The sequence below is a fragment of the Siphateles boraxobius genome, unplaced genomic scaffold (genome assembly GCF_051911475.1).
Source record: "Siphateles boraxobius isolate OS27281-9 unplaced genomic scaffold, OSU_SipBor_1 86, whole genome shotgun sequence".
In the NCBI taxonomy this organism is placed as follows: Eukaryota; Metazoa; Chordata; class Actinopteri; order Cypriniformes; family Leuciscidae; genus Siphateles; species Siphateles boraxobius.
Window position 1 is genome coordinate 1,509,967 of NW_027509215.1, and position 27,454 is coordinate 1,537,420.

Consider the following 27,454-nt stretch of genomic DNA (forward strand, 5'->3'; position numbering starts at 1 on the left):
TTGCACTATTTTTATTAATTTATTCAGTCATTTATAGTGTGTGTGTGTGTGTGTGTGTGTGTGTGTGTGTGTGTGTGTGTGTGTGTGTGTGTGTGTGTGTGTGTGTGTGTGTGTGTGAAAAAATGTCAATGCAATGAATATATTAGGCCTATATAGGCTAAATGCTTCTGCGTGTATCGATAAACATGGCTCTGTGAATGTTTAAAGGCTTAAATGGCCCAAGTAGCTTTGTAAAAAATGTAGGCTGTTGCTTAATTCTCTTTTGAGCGACCTCCACTGGGCGTGACTTTCTGAAAATCTTGAACACTCGCCTTGTGCGCGTGTTATCTCCTCATTACATGTCATATCTCTCATTGGACTCTGATGTTTAATTTGTGCCATGATGATAAGCACTCTTTCACTTTTAAAGTGACCGTCGCAAAACCTGAACGTATTATAATTCGCGTGTAGTGCTTTGTAAACCGGACCTCGTATTTTTTTTCACTCAGCGGCTCTTTAATCATGTTGGATTATTTATTGACGATCTTTCTGAGCTTTATCTCCGTGCTTTTGTTTTGCGCGTTCTGTGGACGGAGGCGGTGAGTTTTCTGACTGTATTTAGCTGCTGGTTGAGAATGTAACATGTATCCGATGTTTAGTCATTGTAATACAGATAAATACGTTGTTTTAATGGATCGTTGTGTTTAGTTGTGATTATGTTGCATTTTTGGAGTGTGTATTCATCATTAGGCAGACTTCTTTTGATCAAAGTGACTCTTATTTAATACATCAGCACATCCCTGATTAGTCTGGACTGAATGTAAATGCAACTGAACGATACAATCGTCATTAACTCAGACCAATTTGGCAAAGAAATGGTTGCGAAGACCATATGAATAATTTACTGCAGGCTGGTCTCTTGTTTACTCAGTTCACCTCAGTTTGAAATTGAACCTTCCAGTGATGGGTAGGCTATGTTCTACTTATGGTCGAGAATCGGTCCCTTCTGAATGATTCAAGTCGATTCAGTGATTCTATTTCGTCATCGCGTTGTTCCTGACATTCCGATATGGCCACTGGTCGGTTTAGGTGCTGATGCAGTGCTGTTTCCTTTATTGAAATAAAAAAAGGCCACTGTTTAGGTTAGACCTGTAGGTGTAGCATATGTACATACATTCTCTAAAATATCACAATAAAGATCAGAATAAACACATGTTGTAGAGAGTAGGCTATATAGCCTAATGTGTTCAAATTCAGATTGTTGTTGTAGCCATGATTTTGTTTATAAAAACATGAAGTCATAAAAAAACACCTGTTTTGTGAACTGGTTTAAATGATTCATTGAAAAGATTCGACTCTAAGAACAATTCATTCTTGAATCGGATATTGCTATTTTGTAACCCAAACCCTAAGGGGTTAAAGTCGAACAAGCCTACCATCTCCTTTCCGCATGCTCTGCTCTGATTGGCCAGATGGCCCAGTATGTAATAGTAGGCCCACAAATGATTTGCAGAACTATTTCTGTAAGACAGTAATACTGTAACGAGTTAGCCGGTTTGCCAGAAACTTACACCGTATAAAACAAAAATACGTATTTGGAACACTGTGTAGAAAACATATACAGTCATCAGTAAAATGAGTGTTTGAAGGCGGGACAAGTTGTTCGCGGGCTGACAATGTACAAAATAGGCGGGCATTATGCAAATGTGTTATCTAGTGATGTAGGACCGTAACGCAGTGGAATTACAGACGACTTGTTTAGGCCATCCTGAGACTATTTATTCTTTTGAGAGACAATAACTTTATTCTGCACTTTTGACTTTACAACTTTGCAGAACGTTTACATTCACAAACAGCTATATTACACACGGCATCAAAGGGAATAAAAAACAACAATAATTGGGGCATTTTAAAACCCATTGATCCTGAACTCTGCGAAAAAATTACTCCTTTATGGGCTGCAATGTGGCTTCTTGTTCAGTTTGTCAGTTGCAACCTCAGGAGGAAGTTTGACAATTATCCCCCCCCCCCACCCACCCCCATCCTTTTCTAGTCAGCCTTGAAAAGTAGGCCATGGGAGATATACATCAGCAGTAGGTCACTGAGGTCATTAAACAGTATTTGCAGTTAATGAATCCTGGCTTTGTCATCGAAAAGAATTCTAGCAGAAAAACAAACTGATAAGCAATTAAGGATTTCGTTCAGCACAATTATGTCAACGCTTTACCACAGAAACATTATCAAGAGAAAAGAGTTGGAGAGTTTCTTTGAGTTTGTATTTTTGTCTAAGAGAGTATGTAATGTTGACTATGGCTGTCTCTCGGGCATTGTCATAGACCTCAACTTACATTGGGTGTGCATGTTACAGGAAGGACAGTGAGCCCCCGCTGATTAAAGGCTGGATTCCATTCCTTGGGGAAGCTCTGGAGTTCAGAAAAAACTCCCTGCAGTTTCTTACACAACTACAGCAGGAACATGGAGATATTTTCACGGTATATATTGCAGGTATAGTTGACACACACGTTTACTTAACATTACTTATACAAATGAGGTAATTTTTTCAAAGGAGTATATCTTCTGATGTCAACAAAATTAAGATTTTGTCATATTTTTCTAACTTTTAGTTACAGTTTTCCTTTTGCGAATGTTTGACTATTCTTTTTAACTTACTTAAAATAATGGCAAAGTCGATTAGAATAAAATCATATGTTTACAATTTATTATGTCAGGTAAATGTATCACGCCAGTTGCATAATCAGTTCAAAGATAATAGATACAAACATCGAATGCTCTAGAATAAAGAGAGAAGATGCAATACCTTGACATTATACAATACATGGTGCGAAGTGTTTTGCGTACACTTCACATCACGGGCTAATCTGGTTAAAGAAACACGCCCCCTGCTCTCGTTGCATTTTATTATATAGCCCGACCAAGCCAGAAACCTAATTTCAAATGTAAACATGAGTTCACAGTGGGAATTCACATTAATCACCGCCCCAGACTTAGTGGGGGCAGAAGTTGATTTACATGGAACCATTTGCTAACAATGAGAATTTGGTTTGAGAGCATGAGACCATTTGCCTGGAAGACCAACCCTCCTGTGTATGTGAATTCTTTCTAAACTCTTTAAATACTTTGTTACCTTTTGGTTAACTTTTTTGAGAGTGAGTCCTTTGTACCAGTCGCGCTGAGACATTTCAAATGATATCAAACATGTGTGATATACTGTATGATAATTATTCACATTAAACTTTATAGATTCTTGTGTGAATTTCAGATGATCTCAGCATGAGGGAGAAGGATTGGGGGGAAGGAGTGGTGTAGAGAGAAAGAGATGTATAATAGGATTACTTAGGTGAGACTTGCGTCTCGAATGGTGCACGAGAGAAATTAAAATGTTAATTTGCCCTCTCTTCCAGTTCTTTCAGTTTTTCCAGTCTTCAAGTTCCAAACACATAAGACCATCTTTTATCTTTGGAACAAATTAAAGGGGATGTCTAATGCTATTTCATGCATTCTGACTTATTTACACTGTTAAAGAGTTGGATTCTCATGCTAAACATGTTTCAAAAAACGAGTTGGACGTATGATGGAGTATTTCTATGACAAATACACTCCTTCAAGTATCGGAACGTTTTTTTCGAGTATGGCCCTGTATGACCCTCATAAAGGGCAGAATTCCTTGAATGTTTTCAGGAAGATTCGGTACAGCGTAGGCTATCTGTCTTTTACAAATCTGATAAATCTAAAGACTCTTTAGCGATATGAAGGATACAATACTACTCTATAGGTACTCCAGATTAACATGAGATTGGCAGAAACTGCGTGTGTTATGTCCCCTTTAAGATTTTTTTGCTGAAATCTGTCATACACCCCCCCCCCCCCACACCTCCCCTATAGACCGCAAAATAATTGCCATTTTTAAGGCCCAGAAAGGTAGTAAAGAAAGACATCGTTAAAATAGTCCTTGTGACTACAGTGGGTCGGTCTTAATTATATGAAGCTACAAGAATACATTTTGTGCGCAAAAAAAAAGACTTTATTTAACAATTTCTTCTCTCCCTTGTCAGTCTCTGACATTTTTCGTGTGAAAGCACCACGTGAGCACCACGGCGCATGCGTTCTGACATAGAACCCGGAAGAGCTGCACTGTTTACAACGTGAACTGCATCAGAGACTGACATGGAAGAGAAGAAATTGTTGAATAAAGTCGTTATTTTTTGGTGGGGTTTGCGCTCAAAAATATTCTTGTTGCTTTAAAAAAAATTGAGGTTGAACCACTGTAGTCACAGGACCATTTTAACAATGTCTTTACTATCTTTCCGGGCCTTGAAATTACGGAGGGGGATCAGATGTTTTCTGATCCAAATCAGTCATGATGTAATGACATCTACCTATGTTTGTGTGTTTCTTTAGGGAGATACATAACATTCATAATGAACCCTCTCCTGTACCCGTCTGTGATCAAACACGGGAAACAGTTGGATTTCCACACATTTTCAGACAGCGCAGCATCCAGGACGTTCGGTTTCCCAGCGGTTCGGAGTGGCCACTTTCCTGGAATGAGTGACAGCCTCCAGAGGAGCTACACCCTGCTGCAGGGGCCTGCTCTCGACCCGCTTGCGTTTAGCATGATGGGAAACCTGCAGCAGGTCCTACGACACCGTTTCCTGTCCAGTGAAGGGTCTGGGCCTGATGGCGATTGGAAAGAGACGGAACTATATGAGTTCTGTAAATGCATAATGTTTCAGACCACGTTTAACACACTATACGGACATTCGTCACATCTGGGTCTGGATCAGCTGCGAGAGGACTTTGAGAAGTTTGATGCCATTTTCCCTTTACTAATGGCCCGTGTGCCCATTGGCTTGCTGGGAAAAACCAAAGAAATTCGAGAGAAGCTGACAAGATTTTTCTATCCTCAGAAAATGGCAGAATGGAAAGCTCCATGCGAGTTCATACAGACCCGAATGGCCCTGTTCCAGCAGTATGATAGTCTTCAGGACAAGGATAAAGCAGGTAACGTACAGTACACACACACACAGAGAAAGTCTGTGATCCTTCTTGTGGGGCCCATATTTGACTGTAAAGTGTTTTGTTGATGATAAATGTCTTGCCTACAGAAGGATAATAATATTCCCATGATGATGACATGCAGAACCCTATGGTAAGCCGTTTTAGCTTAAATTGTACCCAGCCTTACTCATCGTAACTGCATTTTTACTGGTAAAAATTCAAATAGAGAGCTTTAAAATTCAATTCTTACTATTAGCAATTACAATTAGACAGCTCTTTAATGCAATTATTACTAGTAAAAACTGATTTAGAGAGCTCTCTAATTCAGTTCTTACTAGTAAGAATCCAATTGCAGAGCTCTTTAAATCAATTAGAGAGCTCCTTAATGCAATTCTTACTAGTAACAATTACAATTAGAGAGCTCTCGAATTGAATTAAAGAGCTCTGCAATTGCATTCTTACTAGTAAGAATTGAATTAGAGAGCTCTGCAATTGTAATTCTTACTAGTAATAATTGAATTAGAGAGCTCTCCAATTGTAATTGTACTAGTAAGAATTGAATTGTAGAGCTCTCCAATTGAATTCTTACTAGTAAAAATGCAATTACGACGAGTAGGGCTGGGTACAATTTAAGCTAAAACGGCTTGCCATAGAACCCTAGTCTTTGGTTTTTGCACTGAAGTTTAATGCACCAAAAAAGATTATTTAAATACTAAATAAATGGAAAACAATTCTCACAAAATGTGGTTAACACATATTTTATGTTGCCTCTGATGAAGAGTCATTAAAAAGTCTATCTAAAATATAAATTTTATTTCAGCTTTATTTCATTTAATTAAAAATGATTTTTATAGTTTTCGTTTTAACAGTGTTACAGTTGAAAATGTTTCAAAACCATGGTTTGAAACAATGGGAAGTAGCGATATACACGCCTAACTACTATTTTCAAACAAAATTTCGAAAGGTTTTGAAGCTTCATCCGTGTTGTTTAGAAAGTGCCCATCACTAGAACTATCAGTGTTGTGATAGTGGTTATCTGTGCATGCAGTGAAGGTTAGTTGGGGTTTAAGCATAATTTGAGCTATGGATGAAAAAATTAGGATGTTATTGTTGAGTTACGGAAACATAATCTGTTGTGTTGACAAACTGTTTTGAGTTTTCAGTGTTTCCCCATTCAAGTAGAACAGTTTTATACTTGCATGTACTTAGAAAATTCCTTCCCCCGGGGTTTTGCCAAGATGACTGCTAACTGAACTGACTGGTCTTAAAGGGATAGATCACCCAGAAATGAAAATTCTGTTCCAAAGTTATTCCAAACCTGTATTATTATTTTTTTTCTATACAATGGAAGTCAGTGTGACCCATCAACTGTTTGGTTAAAAAATAAATATCTTCTTTAGTGTTCAGCAGAAGATAGAAATTCATACAGGTTTAGAACAACTTGAGGTTGAGTATATAAGGACAGAATTTATATTTTTATTTTATTTTTGGGGAACTATCCCTTTAAAGGGACTGTTGACCACAGCTTCTTTTCAGTATGCTGGAATGCTGGAAGCAGGATGTGACTGTACAAATAAAGATTTTACTCACAATGAAAGCTCATTATGACTGTGCTGAATTGATTTGGTGGTTTCCACACACACACACACACACACACACACACACACACACACACACACACACACACACACACTCATATCTTCTTACTTTCTCTGACCATAGCACATCATTTTGCCATGCTGTGGGCATCAGTGGGAAACACCATCCCAGCAGCCTTCTGGTGTCTTTATCACCTCATCACCTGCCCAGAAGCCCTTGCAGCAGTACGAGCAGAGATCAGGAATGTGGTTGGTGAGAAGGACATGCAGTTGATCATCAAAGAGGACATCACAATTACACGTCAACAGCTAGAACAAATGGTTTACCTGGGTAACAAACACATTTTTACACAGTAACCCATCACGCATAATAATACTGTAACCTGAATGAGCATTTGGGTGTTTTGTATGATCGTTTCAGAGACAGCATCAATTTTTTGTAATCTTGCATTGTTTTCAGGAGTGAATTCAGTGGTTGTCAGTTCAATTAATAACTCTTGCGTTTATAAAGAAATGAATAGTGCTGGAATTTTGGAGTTACTATGCCAGCTTTCAGTGATTCAGACTCTTCTGTTTTTTCTCTGTACAGAGAGTTCAGTAAATGAGAGTTTACGTCTCTCCTCTGTATCGATGAACATCCGTGTTGTTCAGGAAGATTTCTGCTTACGTCTGGATAGCCAGAATTCAATCAGCCTGCGGAAAGATGACATCATTGCTCTTTACCCACAAAGCACACACCTTGACCCGGAAATATATGAACGGCCTCAGGTAATGCATACTATACTTACAGCTGTCTGGATTAGTGATTCTCAACCAAGATGACTTAAAGGTGGGGTATGTGATTCTCTTTTTTGTCCATTTTTTCAAAATAACTTGAAATCCTATTCCTAACCCACTTACAGCCACTGAGTTAGAAGCACTGAAATGAAAATTAAGCAATTTAATCATCTGTGGAACGGGCAGGACTAGAAAAACTTCGGTCAATCATTTCCAAGACCACCTAGAATCATTGGACAGTAAGTTCGTCAATCAAACGGTCGTCCCACACCCCCCTCCCCCAGCGCGCGTGACCCCCTTCGTGCGCATACTCAAAGCTCGTGACGCATGCGCATCTCGTCAGTAAACACGGTTCCATGATTAGTAGTAAATCGTCATTACAATCTCTCGCGCATCTGAGTTTTCGCTCGTGCATGATTGCGCGTCCATGTTCTTCGAGTGGGTGGAGTCAGAACCAGCGCTGGAGAAAAGAAGGTAGGACAATTTGAATTGTGTATTTTTTCAAAATCTGCCAGTCGTTTCCCAAATCACATACCCCACCTTTAAAATGTTAGACATAGCATGCATTAAAATCATTCAAAACAACAAAAAACAAGGTATTTCTTATTTGAATGTAACCTTAAGTGGTGTTTTAAAAGTTCTCACAGTTTTTTCTTAACATTATTATATATATAAAATATAAATTCATGTAATAAGTAACATTGTATTTATTTATTTAAAATTGTAAAACTCCAGGGGGTACACATACATACATACATACATACATAAATACATACAGTCAAACCAAAAATTATTCAGACACCAGATATATTTTTTATATTTCTTTACTAGTGCAGAACACTATTGTTATTTTATGTAAGTGAGGATAGCAAAATGAAGTAAACTGTGACATATTATACCCAAAAACTCTTCATACAGTGTCATACATCCAGTAAAATTTATAAAAATTTGGGACCAAAAATTGAGACACTTTGACCTGACCATGTTTTGCTTAAGTGTTTTTTCTTTAATTGCTAATGCGACCTTTTCTACACCACAGCCTGAACACAATTCAGCATTGCTTGGTAATTGGTTGACCTAAATTGGTTTTATCTAATTGTGAACTTAAATTAGACCGCTGACAGCTATTCAACCTAATTCATTTGTGAGACTGTCTAACAGAAGGATGGCCAAATCCAGTGAAATATCAACTGATTTGATAACCTTGAGTTCTTGTCATGTTTTATTACCATTTTCTAAACTATAGTGAATAAACTGTGATAATGTGAGAAATGTTGAAAATGAAATAAATTTTGGTTTGACTGTACATATACAGTAGCCTATATATATATATATATATATATATATATATATATATATATATATATATATATATATTAGTTATGGGTTGGAAATTATGAGAAAAAAATATTCTTAAACATCCTTAGCTATCCTTAACAAACAACTGGAAGTCGCAGGGCCTTTGAATACTGTTTTGGCCAATGAGAGTTATTGAAGTCAAAAAGGTTGTGAACCACTGTGCTAGATCCACCTAGCAGACACACATTTTAAACACATTACTCTTTATTGTTAGAAAACAACTTTACTGAGATGTCTTGTGTCTGTGGTTTTCTTGTAGCGCTTCCAATTTGACCGTTTCGTGGAGGACGGGAAGGAGAAAACTGATTTTTATAAATGTGGCCAGAAGGTTCGGTACTATCGAATGCCTTTCGGCTCGGGAGCCACACAGTGTCCGGGACGCTTTTTTGCGATGAATGAGCTGAAGCAGTTTGTGTGTGTCACTCTACTTATGTGTGAAATGCAGTTGCTGGACAACGAGCAGGAGGCGATGCTAGACAACAGCCGTGCTGGTCTGGGCATCATGCCACCGGCCAATCAAATCACTTTTAGATTCAGAACCAGGAAACCACAAGACAGTGCGGCGGAGAGGGAGGAATGAACTAAATGAAAAGAGAGGGACTGTAGCCGGTTCTTTTCATGGGTATTTTACCTTCATTTTCCACAGGGTTAATTCAAAGATTTTGTAAATAATGCAAGCTGCAGTATTTACACATAACACTGGCATGGAAAAAATCTCACCTTTAAATTAACTGAGCACGCAGTATAGAGTGTGATTTGAATAAGGGTTTGATGCACTTCAGTGAATAGCCTTCTGTATAGGCTACTACTGCATGAAATAAGGGCAGTGTTATCTTGTCACTTGGTGTAAATAACATCATAAACTCATAGATAGTAGCAAAGGAATCACATGGCAATCGACTGGATTTCATGGACCGCAGCTTGTTTTACTTGAAATAAAAAAAATTTAAAAAAGAATTTGATCAGGATTAATCAATTCATAAAATTGCCATTCAAAAGTTTGGGTGTTGGTAAGATTTTTAAAACAAGTTTCTTATGCTCTCAAAGGCTGCACTTTTTTAATCAAAAGTGAAATATTGTTTTATATTTAAATGCATTTTAAAATGTAAAGAGTTTTCAGCATCATTACATCTGTCTTAAATGTCACATGATCCCTCAGAAATCATTCTAATATGATGATTTGCTGCTTTAGAAACATTTGAGCTGCTTAATATTTTTGTGGAAATCACAAATGTTTTCAGGATTTGAAATATAAATCTTTTGTAACATTATGAATGCCTTTCAATGTCACTTTTGATGTAATGCATCCTTTGTAATTTAAAATATACAATATATTTCCTAAAAAAAAAATCTTACTGACCCCAAACATTTGAATGATAATGAACAAGTTTTTTTATTTTATTTATCAATATTGGATATTAGATTGTGCATGCTCATTTACTTTATTTTTACATTTATATTGCCTTTGTTGTCAGCTAACGCTCACAAAGTACATCTTAAAAAACAACTAATCATTTAATAAAATGTAAACGTTTTATCAAAGTTTGGGAGGAGCACGTTCAAATGAACTCCATGAGAGGAAGTCTATAAATATGTAGCCGACTCACCTGCACCTCCACCACACCTCCTCACACTCGCCTGTTTCCTATCCTAACCAGAGATATACGGACAGCACGCCAAATACACATACTCTTTACTCTAATCATTTGTAAGTGTGATCTCATGAAATATAATCTCATCCATAGGAATGGTTTCTCAGTAACGCAAGCCAATAATATCAATATATTCTATACTATAAACTCTACTGATAAACACATTAAGATCAAATACAGTTTAGAGACAGAAATCAGACAAAGGCATCATGGGACACTTAATACTTTACTGGAATGTTGGAGGGACAGCATGTGCAAAATGAACAATGTAACTAACTTCAACAGCAACTGAACAACACTGTGTAACAAACAAATAAAAAAATCTCCACATTCTCACTGTGGCTCAAGTTTCTCTTTTGTACTGAAATTGTAACAGTCAACACTTATTTTTTTTCTCCCACAAGCAACAAAGACGACGACAATTATTCTTGCATATTAAGATGCCACTTTTCCACAGACTAAATTATATCTAAGGCATTTCAACAGGTGGACACCAGGTGAGCAAGATTGAGGGTCAAAGAGGAACGTTAGCAGATGTCTTTGTGGAGTGACATTCTTTAGATTATTATTGCATCGGTCAGAAGCCAATGTCAAGTTGTATCTTGTGCTCAAAAACCGCGATGACAAGCATGATACCAAACCCCAAGAGTATCCCAGCATTCTGCAGGAGGAAGAAGCCATAGTGACTGAAGCCTGCTTCACTAGCATCATTGTGTAACATCTCAGGTACCTACAAAACACGCAAAAAAAGAACAATTTTGGAGATCACAGTTTCAGTTATATAAACACAATCACAAAGCATATGCTGGAAATAACCATGTTTTTATCCGCACTGAAATTATTCTTTTCTGAAATGCATATAATTAGATACACTAAACACGGAAACGTTTCTCCTTTGCGTTTTACACGTACAGACGGCAATGTTATTAAAAAGATCCTTGTTCACACGGATCCACAAAAACGACTGAAAACCCTTTCATGCCAGGCCAATAGTTGGCAATGTCACTTTTTAAAGAAACACTTCGTGCCTATTGACCTTATTCTCCAGAGAAAAAAGCACGAAGCCATCTTTAGAATTTTGTCATTGGCTGTATTCCAGTCCAAAACGGTCATGCCCTTCACTCCATAGACATATATAGAGCTCTATATGTCCATGCTTCACTCGCTAACTTCCCTCCGTCTAGTTCACTCGGGTGTACGTCATTGCTTACGTTGCACGAGTGCCCACTACTGGCAGAAACTGCAGTGGGCTGAACTGGAACGTCCTACGCCCTTGATCACTTGGATTCAGCTTTGGAGTTGATTTATTAAAAAAAAATTCCCTTTAAAAATTTGTTTAATGCAGCATCCAAATGTATATAGGTGTGTTGTATATAGGTTGTTTTATATTAAAAAAAAATCTAATTAATATATCATAAGAGTTGTTTTTGGTGGTGGTGATTAGAAAATCGTGTTGCATTTGTTGTATATGGAACTGCCTGAAGTGTACATATGAAGTAGACTCGCTCCCTCGGTCAAAATCGAGGGTCTGTCCGTATAAACTTCCCTTGTCCACTTCAGGAAGTGTAACGCACTTCAAAATTTGCGGCAGGGATTCCCCCAAGTGGAAATGCTTAGGGAAGTTTCCAAATGCATGTCTAAAAGTGGACTGGAACGCAGCCTTTGAACTTCCGTTTTTGCGGTAGACCAGTCTATTTCTATGACATCGTTGTCGAAGCGTAATTAGATTGATCCCTAATCAGAATTAGGCGAATTTTTTTTTTTTTTTTTTTTTTTTTTTTTTTTTACACAAGTGGAAAAGTACACAAATGTTTTAGCTCCCATATATTATATCTCCACCCACTATTTAAACAATTACTTTTATATTGACGTCGCCGTCTATCAGCAAGTTAAATCGATGCTAAATATTAAACATGTTTAAAATCTAAAATCGCAAAGCATCAAAATACAATTACAATTCATTAAAAACTAACCATTTACAATATAATCTTTCCAGACACATTAACCAATATTTTGTTATTTCTACTTTATTTCAATTAACAAAAACGTTTTTCTCCTGATAACCCTGCTGAGGATGTAGTATTTCTAGTAGACAGCCTTTTGAATCTGCCCTCCTCAATCACTTTTTCTGTGTTACTCACCATGTCCACGAGAGCGACGTACATGAATAACCCAGCTGTGAGAGCAAAGATCCACATGGCAACATTCTCTGCATAATGTCCGATCAGAATGCCTGTGATCATGCCCAGATATCCCATCAGGGCCGACAACAGATTGTATAAAATGGCCTGTCGTACTGACATACCCGCCTTCAGCAAGACCGCAAAATCTCCTTCATAAAAGAAGATAAGACAGGTGAGTGAGAACAGAAAAAAACATTTCATAGTAATGCAATAGACAACAACCGTACTTCTGGTTCCTTCCTTATTTTGACACATTTCTAATGTCAAAAAAACTGCCAGCATGATGACAGAACAATGTCTTACCCAGCTCATGAGGAAGCTCGTGGCAGAACACAGCAACTGAGGTACTAAGACCGCTGGACAAACCTTCAGTGAATGCCGCCCCTGAAACAAAAAATGGCACATAATCTGTTAATGCAGTTCCTGAAGCACGGATCCTAAAAGCCTTAGTATGCAAAGCTGATCACAAAGGAAAAAATTGCATTCAATTTCTTGTTTTTTTTGTAAGTTTTGTTATATGCACTGTAACAGTCAAATTAATGGATCTCTATATCAAACACACATGTACATTATAAAGGCCTGTTTGCTAGGTGATTTGCTAAATCTGCAAAAAACAGCAACAGTTTTTGCAAAAAAATTGCAACAATAAGTTTACCCCAAGACTGTCTAATGGAGACTGTATATGCATCAACTTTTGTACACTTTTATTGTAAGTCCAGGTTTCAATTAGTTGTGTATGTGTGTGTGTGTAAAACTTACCTATGGCAAGTCCGTCACTGAAGTTGTGAAGTCCGTCTCCCATGATGACCATCCAGGCGAGTGTGGCCACGCCGGCTTCCTGAAAGTGCTGTAGCGAATAGGAGTGTGTGTGTCTGTGTGAGTGTGTGTGTGGGTGGTGGTTCTGGGAGTGGTGGTGATGCAGTATGTGGTGGTAGTCATGGTGATGATGATGCTGCTCATCTGACTGGCCAACAGTGTCATGGAAGTGGGAGTGGCATTTGTTCTCACAGTCCAAGTCGGAGTAGAGCTCCGCCCCCAACATCACCTCTTCTTCCTCTGCCACGCCACGCCCACATGCACTTCCACCATTCGTTTCAACAGCTGATGTTATAGAAATATCATGTAAGTTTCATTTTGACCTCATAAACGTTAACAAGCATAAAAAAAGTTGCATATAGTTACATACAATCAAGTGTTTTGACATCATTGTCTTGTAATGACGGCATTTTCTCAGATTCCAAAACTTCTGTGGTGAAATCAACCCTCTTCTGTACCTACAAACAGAGATAATACTCAAGGAACAACTCCATGCAACATCCATGTTGTTGTTATGTTACAATGTTCAGGGAATTAAAACTATGACTTTTAGCAGAATGGCTAAAAGAATGTGTAGCACATGACTTTAACATGAAATATGAGATCTTAACCTTGTATTTTGTGTTTGTACATTTTGCTTAACCTTCTGTTTTTTGTCTTTGTACATTTTGCCGAGGGTCAGGAAGTGTTCAATGAGAAACATGATGTAGACTCCACTCAGAGCCGTGAGCCCTGTCCACACAGGCCGAAGGGAATCCTCTTCCATCTCTTCACCGTGGTGATGGTGCTCCGAGTGGCTATGCTGGTGATGACCCAGAGACTGAAAGACACCAATCAGAAGTCAATGTGAAATCTCACAAAATATAGAAAAACTGTGTATACACTACTGTTCAAAAGTGTGGGGTCAGTTGTTTTAAATAAATTCATTCAGCAAGCATACACTCAATTGTTTAAAAGAGACAGTAAAGACATTTTAAATGCTACCCGCTTTATATTTCAAATAAATGCTATTCTTTCTATTTATCTAAGAATTAAGAAAAAAAAATTTTGGTTTCCACAAAATATTAAGCAGCACAACAGTTTTCAGCACCGCTAATAATAAGAAATGTTTCTTGAGCACCAAACCATCATATTAGAATGATCTGAAGGATCATGTGACACTGAAGACTGAAGTAATGATGCTCAAAATACAGATTAGCCATCACATGAACAAATTAAGAACTAAAATATATTAACATAGAAAACAGTTATTTTGAATTTTGTAATAATATTACTAGGGCTGGGTATCGTAACAAAATTTTCGATACCGATACCTTGACTTCGATACCGGTTCCTGAACGATACTTTTTTCGATACCAATTTTATCAATATAACATTACCTAAAAAAAAAAAAACTTATTTTTTCAGTTTGTTGACTTTTTTACACTCATATTTTGAGTCTGTAAAAAAGCACCAATGCTAAAGTTTTCTGTGTTTCCTAATCATTTAACAACATGTATTCTTTACTTCAATGAGCTCATTGTTTCTGCCTTAACTTAATGCATTGTTTAACAATGAAACTGAATGAAAATTAATTGAAATGCATTACACACAGTCACCCCTGATAACAGATCACGATAAATTGTAATTTAGACACATGCATTTTCTGTAAAGCTCCTTTGAAAGGATAGGCTGTGTATTGTGAAAAATGCTATACAAATAAATGTGAATTGAATTAAATATAGGCTACTGGGGTGCGGGACATTTGCCTCGCGCTCAGCACACATGAAGCTTGCGCAAAGCACTGGCAAAAGTAGCCTAATGATTATGGATGTGTCGGGAAACGATAGCAAGGAGATATTTTAATTGTTTATTAATGAACAAGTGTTTACTAAACGTGTTGGCTGCAAAGATGATTATTGCGAATTTGCGATGCTGACTCGTCATCCCTGCAGTAGTGAACGCGCGCACGCCTATATGGATTAGGTAATCAAACTATTTATTTCTAATTGTTTCGTTTAAAAGTAGACATATTTTGAACATATATAGAACTATTTCTCATCTCTGTGAGGCAAGTATCCTATACGCTGAGTTTCGGTTCATTTGTGACTTTCGGTTCATTTGTGACTCATTCTGTGCGCTTTTAAGTGCCTTATCAGATTTATTGTGTTACCGGTCTTGGCAGCAATTATCTTGTCGAAAATATTGCATCGTGTGCTTATGGCATCGAGTCGGGTACATAGGTACACTTTTGATCATTTCTACATATTTTCTATCTATCTGGGTTGGACGCTTACACACACACACACACACACACTACAGCCACAAGTGCGACGAGCCACGTCTCTGGGCAGCCGCGTAAACTAGTGTTTTTCCGCCACAGCCAATCATGCTGCATGTTTATTCTTTCACTGACGTTGACGAGATTAACCACTTAGGTACCGAAACTTGGTACCGAAAAACAAGACATGTTTCGATACTCTGTAGTACCCAGCCCTAAAAATTACACAATATAACTATTAATATATTTGGATCAAATAAATGCAGTATTGTAATGAGCATAAAATACTTATTTTAAGAATATTACAAAATCTTACGGACCCCAAACTTTTAAGTGGTAGTGTATGTGGCAGTGTATTTGTAAATATGTAAGCACCGGGGACGATTATATCATATCAGTATCAAGTAAAACCATAGACCAAAAAAAATAAGATCTTAAAAACAACAGTACTAAATTCAAATGCCAGTTTGTGTCTTGATTGATAGTATTTGTCTCTGTCTTACATGTGGAATGAGGTGAAGAAAAGCGTCTCCGCTGAGAGTTCCCACTGCAAGGGCCACCAGGAAGCTCAGCAGGAAGTTGAAGCAAACTCTGTTCATGAGTGGGATCAAAACCACACCAACTAATGCCAGTAAACTGATCAAAGTGATGGAGAGAAACCCTCCTACCCATGCTGTAACACAAACATACACACTTATTAGAAGTATGTTTTTTTTTGTTCTGTTTTTCCTCTGATTTTACATTTAGATTACCTCTGCCGCCATCGAAAGCTCACTTAAAGTTAAACTTTGTAAACACTAATAATTTAATAACACTAGCAAATCTCATAATGAATTATTTTGTGAAATCATTTGTAATATTAGTAAATAGAATTTATTATATATATATATATATATATATATATATATATATATAAACCGTAAGTAACAATACTTACCAATGCTAATTGAAGCATTCCTTGGGCTTCTGCCATCAGTGTGATTATTTGAATGATGGTGGTGATGATGGTGGTGGTTGTGATGATGGGAATGATCTGGCGGGGGGAAGCGAATTGTTATATAGATTCTGCAAATCAACTATTACAACTATGACTCAAAAATACAACTACTCTATGTAAATTGCAGGCACAAAAGCTCACCTGGATGGTCATATTTGTGCACAAGGCAAGACTTGGAATCAATCTGCATGAGAAGGGAAGGGCACAGGTAACTGAAGTCCTTGACAGAGAGACCCATTTCCTTTGTCATGCCATGTGACTGCAGGATTGTGGAGGCATTTTCACACTGAAAGAGAAAAAGCAGGACTTATGTGAGTGGGATATGTCAGAGATTTTCAAGGGAGCACTAGGGGATCCATGGAAAAGCTTACAGTGTAACAAATGTAAAAATAAATAAATAAAAGAGGTTAAATAAAAATTGTGATTAAAATAAAATTAAATAAATACAATTTAAATTACATAGATTCAAATATATAATAAAAATGAAACAAGTAAATAATGTAACTGTTTGTGTACCTCTAGACTGGTATGGCTGTGTCCATGCTCGTGGTCATCGTGCACATCCTCAGGATGGTGTGTGTGGTTAGAGTGTGTTAAATTGGGCTGGGCATGGTTATAGGAGTCGTGGTCTTGCGTTAAATCATAATCAGCGCTACGATTCGTCCGCCGTGATTTTGTGACGTAGGACGGCGTAGTCAAATGTGTGGTCGGTTCCTGATTCATCTTCATGTAGAGATTGTGGTGAGCATCCGACTGGCTTTTCTTCACAGAGGCAGGATCAGGCTGCACTTTTGGGATGGGGTCAGTCTTCTCCACAATATGATCAATACCCCCCTTCTTGGTGACAGGATATGTGCGTGTGGTGAGTTTGTCCACATGAGCGTGCTCGTGAGCATGCAAGTGTGTATGATTGTGTTCGCTTTCATGATGATGCACCATCACTTTCCGGATGCGGTCTAGCCCCACCCCCTTTAGTAGGTTGAACAGGCCTTCTAAGGAGATACTCCCGTTTTGGCCATACTTGTCAAACAGAGCATGCAGGTGACGCTGCTGTGCCTGTTCTGCTACTCGACCATCAGTCTCAATGGGCATAGATGTGCAGTCTGAACCTGCCCCCACTAAACACGCCAACAGTAACGTCAGTGACCCCACTGGAAAGAGGCGTGGCCACCAGTCAATCATACTGGCACCCTAAAACAGAAAAATAATCTGGTTATTCTCACAATGCTGTCACAGCACAATGTCAATATTACAATTCTGAAACAGTGAATGAAAACAAAAGCAAAACATAAACATTACAGTGTGTGAAAATGGAAAGACTCATTTAAGGGCCAAAAACAAGTAGTTAAAAATAATTCATTTTTAAACAGCAATTAATTGAAAACAAATTCAATAGATTTCCAACCTAATGAATCTCACTCACTAACCATGCATAAACAAATCATGAGTCATCAATAACATTGGTGCCAAAGTGTGTTCTAAATTTACAGAAAAAATTTATATCAAACACATGCAAAACACACACTTTGGGTGGCCATTTTAAACGTGTTAAGAATTATTTTACATAGATATTTAATCTTAAATGCATATTTCATCAAAGGAAGGAGGGCTGTAAAAGAAAGGTTGCACAGAATGTATGGATATAATTGGGAGTGTTTTACGCAAATTACTAAGCTTGGGTAGGCATCTTATTTAAATACTCAAAATTCATTCACATTATAACGAGGTTAAGAACCAATTTAAATATAAAACAAAACACGTAATTATTGATAAATGACTTTTGTTAGATACAGGAGACTTCTGAGGTACAACAGTCCAAAATCATTTTAAGGGAAAATACATATAGATTTAAAACTATAACTAGCTAAAAAAAACAAAACATCAAATAGGTCTAATAAAAACATGGCTTTTGGGACTGTAATACTGTAAGTTAACGTTTTTTTTTAAGTACTAGTGGGACACCGCATAAAATACGCAATAGCAAACGACTCCATATGCTTCTGAAAAGTGTGCACCTGTAAGACTTAAAGTAACACACAGAGAAATATGGTGAATTTTGCACTAATGCATTTCATCCATCCCTGTTTTTTCTGTATTATCTAAACACGCCGCGCATCACTAATAACACCTGTTTACACACACGACACTGCGACACAATATTAATAACAATGTCAATGACTTTGACAATAACAATGTGTTTTTTTTACTGAATTGCAGGGGCGGTTTCGTTAAATTTTGAGATCTATGAAACCACTATGGATGCAAGTTTAACAGATGCAACACTGATGTGGAAGAACAACAGGCGTCACGCGGCCTAGTTGGTACTTTCCTGCAACGTGCACAGCGAATTTCTCCCATCCTAACTGTCTTTTTACAAGCGTAACGCACTGACCATACATCAACACTATTTACTGCTTACCGGGAGTCCACACGCGCACCACGCTCGAAAGTAAGCGCGTTCTATACGGCGATTCTGCACACAACACCACGAGCACCTCAATCAGACCGTGTGCAAAAAAAACGTCATCGTAAAACCGGAAACAGCGAGTATCTTTTGTTTCAAGAGGGGAGAGCGCGGCGCGGCCACATCTCTTCACTAATTCACAATCGAACGGCGAGTAGGCGACTAAAAAAACAAACAGCAGCAGTCTTACCGATTTGACGAGATTGTAGACCTCTTTATGCGGATAAAAACCGGGATAGTGCCTGATGATTTTAGAGAAGAGTCAGAAGCTGATGTCATAGGTTTTGGTGTAGTCACATGACCACGCGGGTGTCTGATTCATCCCTAGTCAAACATCCACATTCCGCCCTAACCAACATTTATGGTAAATATTTGCAAAGGGAGGACTTCATTTTCTACTTACTTTAATCATGTTAATTATTCTGAAAACGTGACCCTTGTCTACTTTATGTGACCTAGGGTGACATAGACTACTAGTTTAAAAGGCCACATTAAAACAGCTCGCCTAGAAGATAACGTTATTACATACGGTACAAATGGACTCATAATGTGGCTCAACATAACCCTTTTACTCACACACGCCCAGAAACAAATCTCAAACAGACAGACGAGTTTATTTAGCTATTTATAAAGACATAGCCCTACAGACTAGCCCAAAAAAAACTTTTGCATTTTTAGAGTTAAAAAAGGGAACAGATGTGCTCTGTCAAGGGGTTTTCTATAGGGGCACTAAGAGATACTATGAGATATATACATGTTTTTTTATATTATTATGTATTTTTAGGGCTGTCAAGGTTAACCGTCTTGAATATTACAGTGAAAAGCACCCATTTCGAATTTAAAATTGTGCTATAGCCTACATTGTGTTAAGAGATAATATAGCCTATCTTAAAACCATGAAGACTACCATATAGGGCCTATCATAGGCCTAGGTCTTTGTAATATTTTTGCTACACTGTGTAAATTTATCTTTATATTTAAGAAAGGGGGTCTCACGAAAGGAGATCGTCATATTTGTAATGGATTTATTAAATAGAGTAAGAAAAAACTTAACGAGCTCGTTGTTTCTTAAATGTAACTTTTTAATGGAACTCACAAATATGATGATCTCCTCGTCAAGTAAATACATAGGCCTAATTATGTAGCCTATTATAAATAGCCTACTAGAAAAGGTATATGAAGTCTTTATGGACCTATATGATGTTAAAGACTAAATTGTTTTCAAAAATTAATTATTTTATAGCCTATTATTGTTCAAAGCTCATTTTCACAATAGGCTTTAACCTGAAAAATATTGACTTTATTAATAGTTTTCCCCCTCTCTAACCATTAGTCTTTAAAGGGTTTCACGTGACCATATTCAGGTCCGTCTCATTTTGTGGCTGTGGAGTCTCTCCGTCTTCCCTATTCTGTGTCCGTCTAGCGCAGATGAAGGGAAGTGAAGGAAACTGATGCCGTCTCTGGGCGCGCGACACGATAATTAGAGTGCGTGAGCTGGTGTGATGCGTCTAAAGGTATCGGGTCACTGGCCCTTCTTTCAGCCCGTCCGATGACAAGAAAAGGAGCCATAGTAAGTGCAGCATCAGCTTTCATGTGAACCAACATTTCCGCGTCACCTGGCTCACACAGCCGTATCAGTCGCACGGAATCATCGTGTTCAAAAGGCATTATGTCCGTTGGCTCGTGCGGTGCAGGTACTGGACGCTGTCTCGCGATGTTCGGGCTGCTGGTCCTTGTGCAGATGCCCGGAACCCTGACGTCCAACACGGAGAGCGACTGTTTGACTGAAGATGACAAAGGATGTGAAGGTGCGCACACACGCACACCTACACGCACACCTACACACCTTTATTTACTGATGGATACTGACCTTCCATTGACTGTTTTTAAAATGAAGCCGAATGTAATTATATAGCTTATTAACTTAACCCCTTCACTAAGTCAAAACACAAACTTGCATTGGTATTTATTTATTTAAAAACGTAGTCTTTTTACGTTAGGAAGCTTTAGCAGTTTGTGAAAATGTCCTGCTGAAAAAAAATACGACAAAATAAAATATTAAAACACATAATGAGTTTAGGAAAACATTAGAAATTGTCCTATAGGAACTTCAGGGAGATTTTTACATATTACAATTATGAAAATCCCCTGCTGGGAAAATAAACAAATAAACATCAACAACAAAAAAGTTCTGTAAGGGGATTTACAGTCAACGACCCAGAACCAGATATGATGAATGAAGACCCGGAGTCAGAATTATAATAAATTGAAGAAAAGGTTTTACTGAAGATTTTGCAGTTTCATCAGCAGAAGTTATAGCTTCAAGGCTCACAAGGAGTTTGAAGGCCGCGCCGCTTACAGTTACAGAGATCACAGGTATCATACCCTTCACCAAGGTCTAAGCTACGTCCTCGCTTCAGGTTGAATTATTCTCATTGGCTAAGAAATAGATAAACATAGTAATTTTCCACACATACAGATAGCCTGAATCATATCTCCATCAATTAGTCAGCTGAAACTCGGACCCTGAATTTAGGCACGTTGTGACCTTTCCGTTTGCAGATCTGGGTTGCTGGGCGCCAGCATGTCTCAAACAACACGTCAGTCATTCTCCAATAATGCAAGTGGTTCCTTAACCTGTAACCAAAAAGACTAACTCACTCACCGACACACAGCTTTTCCAAGGTTGGATTTGGCCAGGCTCTAACAATAAACTGGAGAGTCTTCAAAACATCAAAATAATTCATTCTTTCTCTCAAGGAGAGGACACTTTAATATAACACAGTAAAGTAAAGCTTTAACAAAGAAAAGGTCCCTCAACTATAGGTTCCAATGACCCTTATGAGGTATGATGAGCTAGAAGAACAGATATAGGTTTAAACACATGTTGAAGACCTTTCTCAAACAAAACATCTTTCTATTTTTCATTTCTGGAAGCCAGGCTAAATGAGCAAGCACTGTTACTGCATTTCTATGGGCTGCTAGACCCTTCAGTCACCTCTCAGATATTTAATACAGACATTAAAGAACACATGACAAGAACATTTCAGTAATCACACTGGTAACTTCTATAACAAAGTAAAATCTAATATTGATTAATACCTTGATTATAATCACTCATCAGATATACATTGAAGCAGCAGTGGATTCCAGAATCCACCCCTTCAGTTCAAAACAACCTAAGATAGTTAGTTTTAGTTGCTTTCAATTGGTTCCCCAGTCTGAGCAGTTTCCAGTTTCCAAAAGGCGCTCTAAAACCAACCTGACCAGTCTGAGACACTAGCTAAGGCCATCAAACAGGCTGTTTTTTTTCAGCAGGGTTTAGTCTTTTCAGGTTTTACTGTCTTTCTGGAGACATTTGGACGTCATGGTCCCCCATTAGCCCTGATGAGCTAGGTTTTGTACTATCTTTGTGTGGACAAACACATACATGCACACACTTACACGTGATGCCTTTGACAAAGGTGTGTGTTGGTTTTAGGTATGTCCGAGAAGAAAAGTGACCATCATGTATGTGATGAATATAGTTGTTCTTTCGGAGGAATCTGCAGGGACAACGGATCACACCTGGAGTGTCTTTGTCAGTTTCAGGTTTGTTTTTGTCCTGCCACAATAAGCTCTGCGCATTATGAAATTAAACATGGCTTATTACAGCTAATGATGCTGAGAACAGTTTCTAGATTATTGCCCTGTGACATAATTAATGTCTGAGGCAGGTTTCAGGACTCAGGTGTTTGTTTCTTTCAGTGTCCACAGATGTTTGCTCCAGTATGTGGGTCTGATGGTGACACATATCATAGTGAATGTTTCCTAAGACAAGCTGCCTGTGAACAGCAGACCAGAATCACTGTAATTACGGAAGGACACTGTCATCTCGGTTAGCAAAAACAGTAAAATCCTTTTCAAAGCACTTAGCAATTAAATGCAAAAATCAGTGCTATACACTTAATAATATACAATATTTTTTGCTGTATGTATGTGATATGTAATACTATGTAATGCATATATTTAAAACTATTAAGCAGACATGGCGTTTTACATGATGTTTATCCTTTTTCTCAGTTGCTGAATCGGCATCAGGAGATACAGGTATTTTTTATATTATTTATTTTTTTGCTGTCAGAGCCAACATCTAAAGTTTTGAGCAGTCTAATAGTCTAACGAATTTGAAATGTGATCTTCATTGATGTATGATATTAGGCAACCAAAATAAAAATTATATCTGACTTTTAATGCAATATTAGACCTTACGTAAACCATGTGTATATGTTTGTGTGTAGATCTGGAGAGTTCAGGACTAGAGCCCAGCAGATACTCAAAGTGTTCTAGCTGCAAGTTTGGAGCAGAGTGTGATGAAGACTCTGAAGGCATTTGGTTGGTCCATGTGTGTGTGTGTGTGTGTGTGTGTGTGTGTGTGTGTGTGTGTGTGTGTGTGTGTGTGTGTGTGTGTGTGTGTGTGTGTGTGTGTGTGTGTGTGTGTGTGTGTTTGTTTAAATGATTTATGATGATACACATTTTTATAATGACATGGGTATTACACTGGTATTACAATGTAAACATGGTTTATGAGGACATTTCATGAGTCCTAGCAATTAAAATGGCTTTAAAAACATACTAAACATACTAAACAATGTTTTATTAAAAATGTAAAGATGCAAAAAGTTTTTTTTGATGGGTAGGTTTAGGGGTATGGTTAGTGTAAGGATAGAATATACAGTTTGTGCAGTATAAAAACCATTATGCCTATGGAATGTCCCCATAATTATAGGTGCACCAACGTGTGTGTGTGTGTGTGTGCGTGTGTGTGTGTGTGTGCGCGTGTGTGTGTGCGTGTGTGTGTGTGCGTGTGTGTGCGTGTGTGTGTGTGTGCGTGCGTGTGTGTGTGTGTGTGTGTGTGTGTGTGTGTGTGTGTGCGCGCTTGTATACTAGGACAGGAGTTTCCAAACTTTTTTTATCAGCCGAGCCCATTAAAGTAAAATATTTGCTTGATATTTACCCTGAGATTTTAAGTTAATATTTCAGTAATTTAATGTCGCATTTACATGTTCATAGTTCTCCTATTATGATTATTATTATTAAATATTGTAGTAGTTTTAACTTTTAAAAAATGAAGGCAGAAATGTATTAGTTGCAAATTACAATTGTACTGTATAAAAATTTATTTTATTTTTTTACAATTTTTTTTTTACGAAACTAATATTTGTCTTAAATTCTTCATTTTCAAACATTTAAACCCTTGAAGTTCTCATGACTTAATTAATTATTAGCTTTTCATCTCACAAACCCCGTGCAGTTCCTTTGGCAAACATGCAGGTAACATGCATTTTCTGTGCAGGTGTGTATGTAATATAGACTGCAGTGGATTTAATATGAATCCAGTTTGTGGATCAGATGGCCAGTCTTACAGTAATCCATGTCAGATCAGAGAAGCTTCCTGCTTGAAACAAGCTCAGATTAATGTCAAACACCTTGGGCAATGTCCAGGTAAACACACACAAAAAAATCACACTATCAGCAAACACATGTAGAGACAAATATTTAAAAAGTTTCTGTAATCAGATATGACATATTTGATTCATCCTATAGATTCAGTGGTATTAGTGGGCGGAGTCAGTGTGGGCGGGGCAATGCCATGTGCTGAAATCAACAGCAGCTTTTGTGTGCATGGAACCTGTGAGATGAAGAATGATCTGGCAACATGCAGGTATGATCCACAACATACGCACAAGTCATCTATTGTTGTAAATCTCAATTGGATGTAAAAATGAAGAGGATTTTAGGCATATGTGGTTGATGTGTTTCGGTCAATCATGGTCGTATTGTTTAGGTGTGATGTGGGGTTCTCCGGTGTGCACTGTGAGCAGAGAGACTTCAGTGAGTTGTATGTGGTGCCCAATGGACAGAAGCTTCAATACATCCTGATTGCTGTCATCATTGCTGCTGTACAGATCAGCATAATTATCGCTATCATAATATGCATCACAAGGTAAAACTCTTCTTATGCACAGTAGTATGCACCAAATAAATTCTAATATAGAAAAAAAGCACAAATATCACACACTCATCAAATCTCAAAACTGTTGCCTTTAGGATTCATCCAAAAAAGCCTCGAGCCCATCTTCAGAAACAGAACCTGGGTCACTCACCCAAAGATGGAGGACGCAGGATTGTATAGCTGCTGATAACTTAAACAGAAACGCACAAACTGTACACTCTTAAAATTATTTTTTTGTCACTAACCAAACATACTACTCATCTACCCCCCCCCCCCCCCCCCCCAATAGCTTATTCACCCTCAAACACTATTATACTCTCACTGAGGTGTTTTGGAAAGATTCTGTCTTTCAACATTAATATTTCAGTGGCCTTATTCCACCTTGTCATCAGGAGTTTTTTATTTTAAAATCTCTACATTCCAAGTGTTCTCTCCCCTTCACAGTTTTGCCTTTTTCATCTCTCTCCCTCACTTTCTTTCTTGTCTTAATGCAGTAAATTCACATAGAGAAATGTTTACATTAAGTAGATTTTTTCATTTTCTAAACAATACTGGAGTGACGGTTGCCACACAAAACATCCTAGCATGATTCAAAAGTGACTGCATATTGTCTAGGAGAATGTGTGCTATTACTTTCAAAAACTATACGATGATTTTCACTTGGAGGACAATATAACGGGCATACAAATCCCATATTTATATTCATACTGACTAAGATAGGGTGGCCAAGAGAGCTCAACGTGCTGCAACTGAAGAAAACATACAAATAGAAAAAACACCAGCAAATTTCGAAAACATTTTCATGAGTTTGACAACACATGTGCTGCAAATACTCACAACGCAACCAAATACAGAAACGCACTGCAAATACTCACAACGCAACAAAATACAGAAACTCGCTAAAAATAGCACAAACCACAGTAGAAATGTTTCAAGGGGACCCCAACAAGTGAGGAACCTGGCTGGAACCGCTTATTGTTCAATGTCTACTCGTCAGTGGTGCTGTTGATGAACAGAAAGGTAAGTTTATTGTTTATTTTAGTTCCTGATCATATGTGCGTTGTAAGTATTGCAGCGCGTTTCTGTATTTGGTTGCGTTGTGAGTGCATGCAGCACTTTTCTGTATTTGGTTGCGTTGTAAGTATTTGCAGTGGATTTTTTAATTTGGATGCGTTGTGAGTACTTGCAGCGCGTTTTTGTATTTGGTTGCATTGTGAGTACTTGCACCGTGTTTCTATATTTGGTTGCGTTGTGAGTATTTGCAGTGCTTTTCTGTATTTGATTGCATTGTGAGTACTTGCAGCACTTTTATGTATTTGGTTGCATTGTAAGTATTTGCAGTGCATTTCTTAATTTGGTTGCTTTGTGAGTATTTGCAGCGTGTTTTTGCATTTGGTTGCATTGTGACCACTTGCAGCGTGTTTCTATATTTGGTTGCGTTTCAAGTATTTGCAGCCCAGTTTTGTATTTGATTGTATTGTGAGTACTTGCAGCGCATTTCTGTATTTGGTTGCGTTGCGAGTATTTGCAGCACGTTTCTTTATTTGCTTTCGTTGCGAGTATTTTCAGCGCATTTCTGTATTTGGTTGTATTGTGAGTATTTGCAGTGCGTTTGTATTGTGAGTATTTGCAGTGCGTTTGTATTGTGAGTATTTGCAGTGCGTTTCTGTATTTGCAGCGCATTTCTGTATGTGGTTGCGTTGTGAGTATTTGCAGCGCATTTCTGTATTTAGTTGTATTGTGAGTACTTGCACGTTTCTGTATTTGGTTGCTTTGTGAGCATTTGTATCGTATTTATATATTTGATTGCGTTGTAAACATTTGCAGCGCATTTCTGTATTTGGTTGCGTTGCGAGTATTTGCAGCATATTTGTTATCAAACTAAAGATGTTTTCTAAATTTGTTGGTGTTTTTTCTATTTGCATGCGTTTTCTTCATTTGCAGAACATTAAGAGACCCAAGCCATTTATTGGTACCAGAATATTACAGACACTCTTTTATCTTTGGCCAGTAACTTATCTTTGGCACATCCACAGGAAATAACTTACTTTCACATAGAAAAATAAGGTGGATAAAGCTGGAAAACTTGCAATCTTTTCATTTTGGAAACAGAGCAAAAAGGAGATAATAGCAGCTGTGTTTTTAGCACAATTCAAAACCAAGCAATCCAAACCTCTTACAACTGAATTCTCATAAAGAAGGTCATCAGTATGTGACTGAGAGAGGCTGTGTGTTTATCAGTCTTATAAATCAGTTTGTAAATCAGTGACGTGATATTATGTGAAGGTTTAGATGTCAAATCTGTTTAAACTCCGTAAAAATGTATAAAGTAATTTTAAGGAAAATGTCATGTCT

General features: G+C 37.7%; 3 protein-coding genes across 6 annotated transcripts; 2 read left to right on the forward strand and 1 right to left on the reverse strand.

Moving 5' to 3' along the window:
* The first annotated feature begins 163 nt into the window (after positions 1-163).
* Positions 164-10,720, forward strand: cyp7b1 (cytochrome P450, family 7, subfamily B, polypeptide 1). Of its 3 annotated transcripts, XM_077221858.1 has the most exons (6): positions 164-578; positions 2,348-2,484; positions 4,399-5,001; positions 6,721-6,927; positions 7,186-7,364; positions 8,992-10,720. In XM_077221858.1, the coding sequence occupies exons 1-6, from the start codon at positions 502-504 to the stop codon at positions 9,310-9,312; spliced, it is 1,524 nt and encodes a 507-aa protein (XP_077077973.1). In that variant the 5' UTR covers positions 164-501; the 3' UTR covers positions 9,313-10,720. The 3 variants fall into 3 exon arrangements, with proteins under 3 accessions (XP_077077973.1, XP_077077976.1, XP_077077975.1); XM_077221861.1 differs by lacking the exon at positions 2,348-2,484 and having other exon boundaries at positions 291-578; XM_077221860.1 differs by lacking the exons at positions 164-578; positions 2,348-2,484 and adding an exon at positions 3,670-3,772.
* On the reverse strand, positions 10,592-19,419 carry slc39a6 (solute carrier family 39 member 6). 2 transcript variants are annotated; one of them, XM_077221856.1, is made up of 11 exons: positions 19,295-19,419; positions 17,157-17,831; positions 16,782-16,926; positions 16,581-16,676; positions 16,147-16,316; positions 14,027-14,203; positions 13,754-13,841; positions 13,327-13,668; positions 12,871-12,951; positions 12,526-12,716; positions 10,592-11,114 (listed from the first exon to the last, which is right to left on the reverse strand). In XM_077221856.1, exons 2-11 carry the CDS (start codon positions 17,820-17,822, stop codon positions 10,962-10,964), a joined length of 2,109 nt encoding a protein of 702 aa, XP_077077971.1. In that variant the 5' UTR covers positions 17,823-17,831; positions 19,295-19,419; the 3' UTR covers positions 10,592-10,961. The 2 variants fall into 2 exon arrangements, with proteins under 2 accessions (XP_077077971.1, XP_077077970.1); XM_077221855.1 differs by lacking the exon at positions 19,295-19,419 and adding an exon at positions 19,060-19,176.
* On the forward strand, positions 19,197-27,444 carry tmeff1a (transmembrane protein with EGF-like and two follistatin-like domains 1a). The gene is made up of 9 exons (XM_077221874.1): positions 19,197-20,912; positions 22,586-22,695; positions 22,852-22,981; positions 23,167-23,193; positions 23,385-23,478; positions 24,440-24,588; positions 24,691-24,808; positions 24,932-25,090; positions 25,195-27,444. The coding sequence occupies exons 1-9, from the start codon at positions 20,774-20,776 to the stop codon at positions 25,277-25,279; spliced, it is 1,011 nt and encodes a 336-aa protein (XP_077077989.1). The 5' UTR covers positions 19,197-20,773; the 3' UTR covers positions 25,280-27,444.
* Positions 27,445-27,454: the final 10 nt, after the last annotated feature.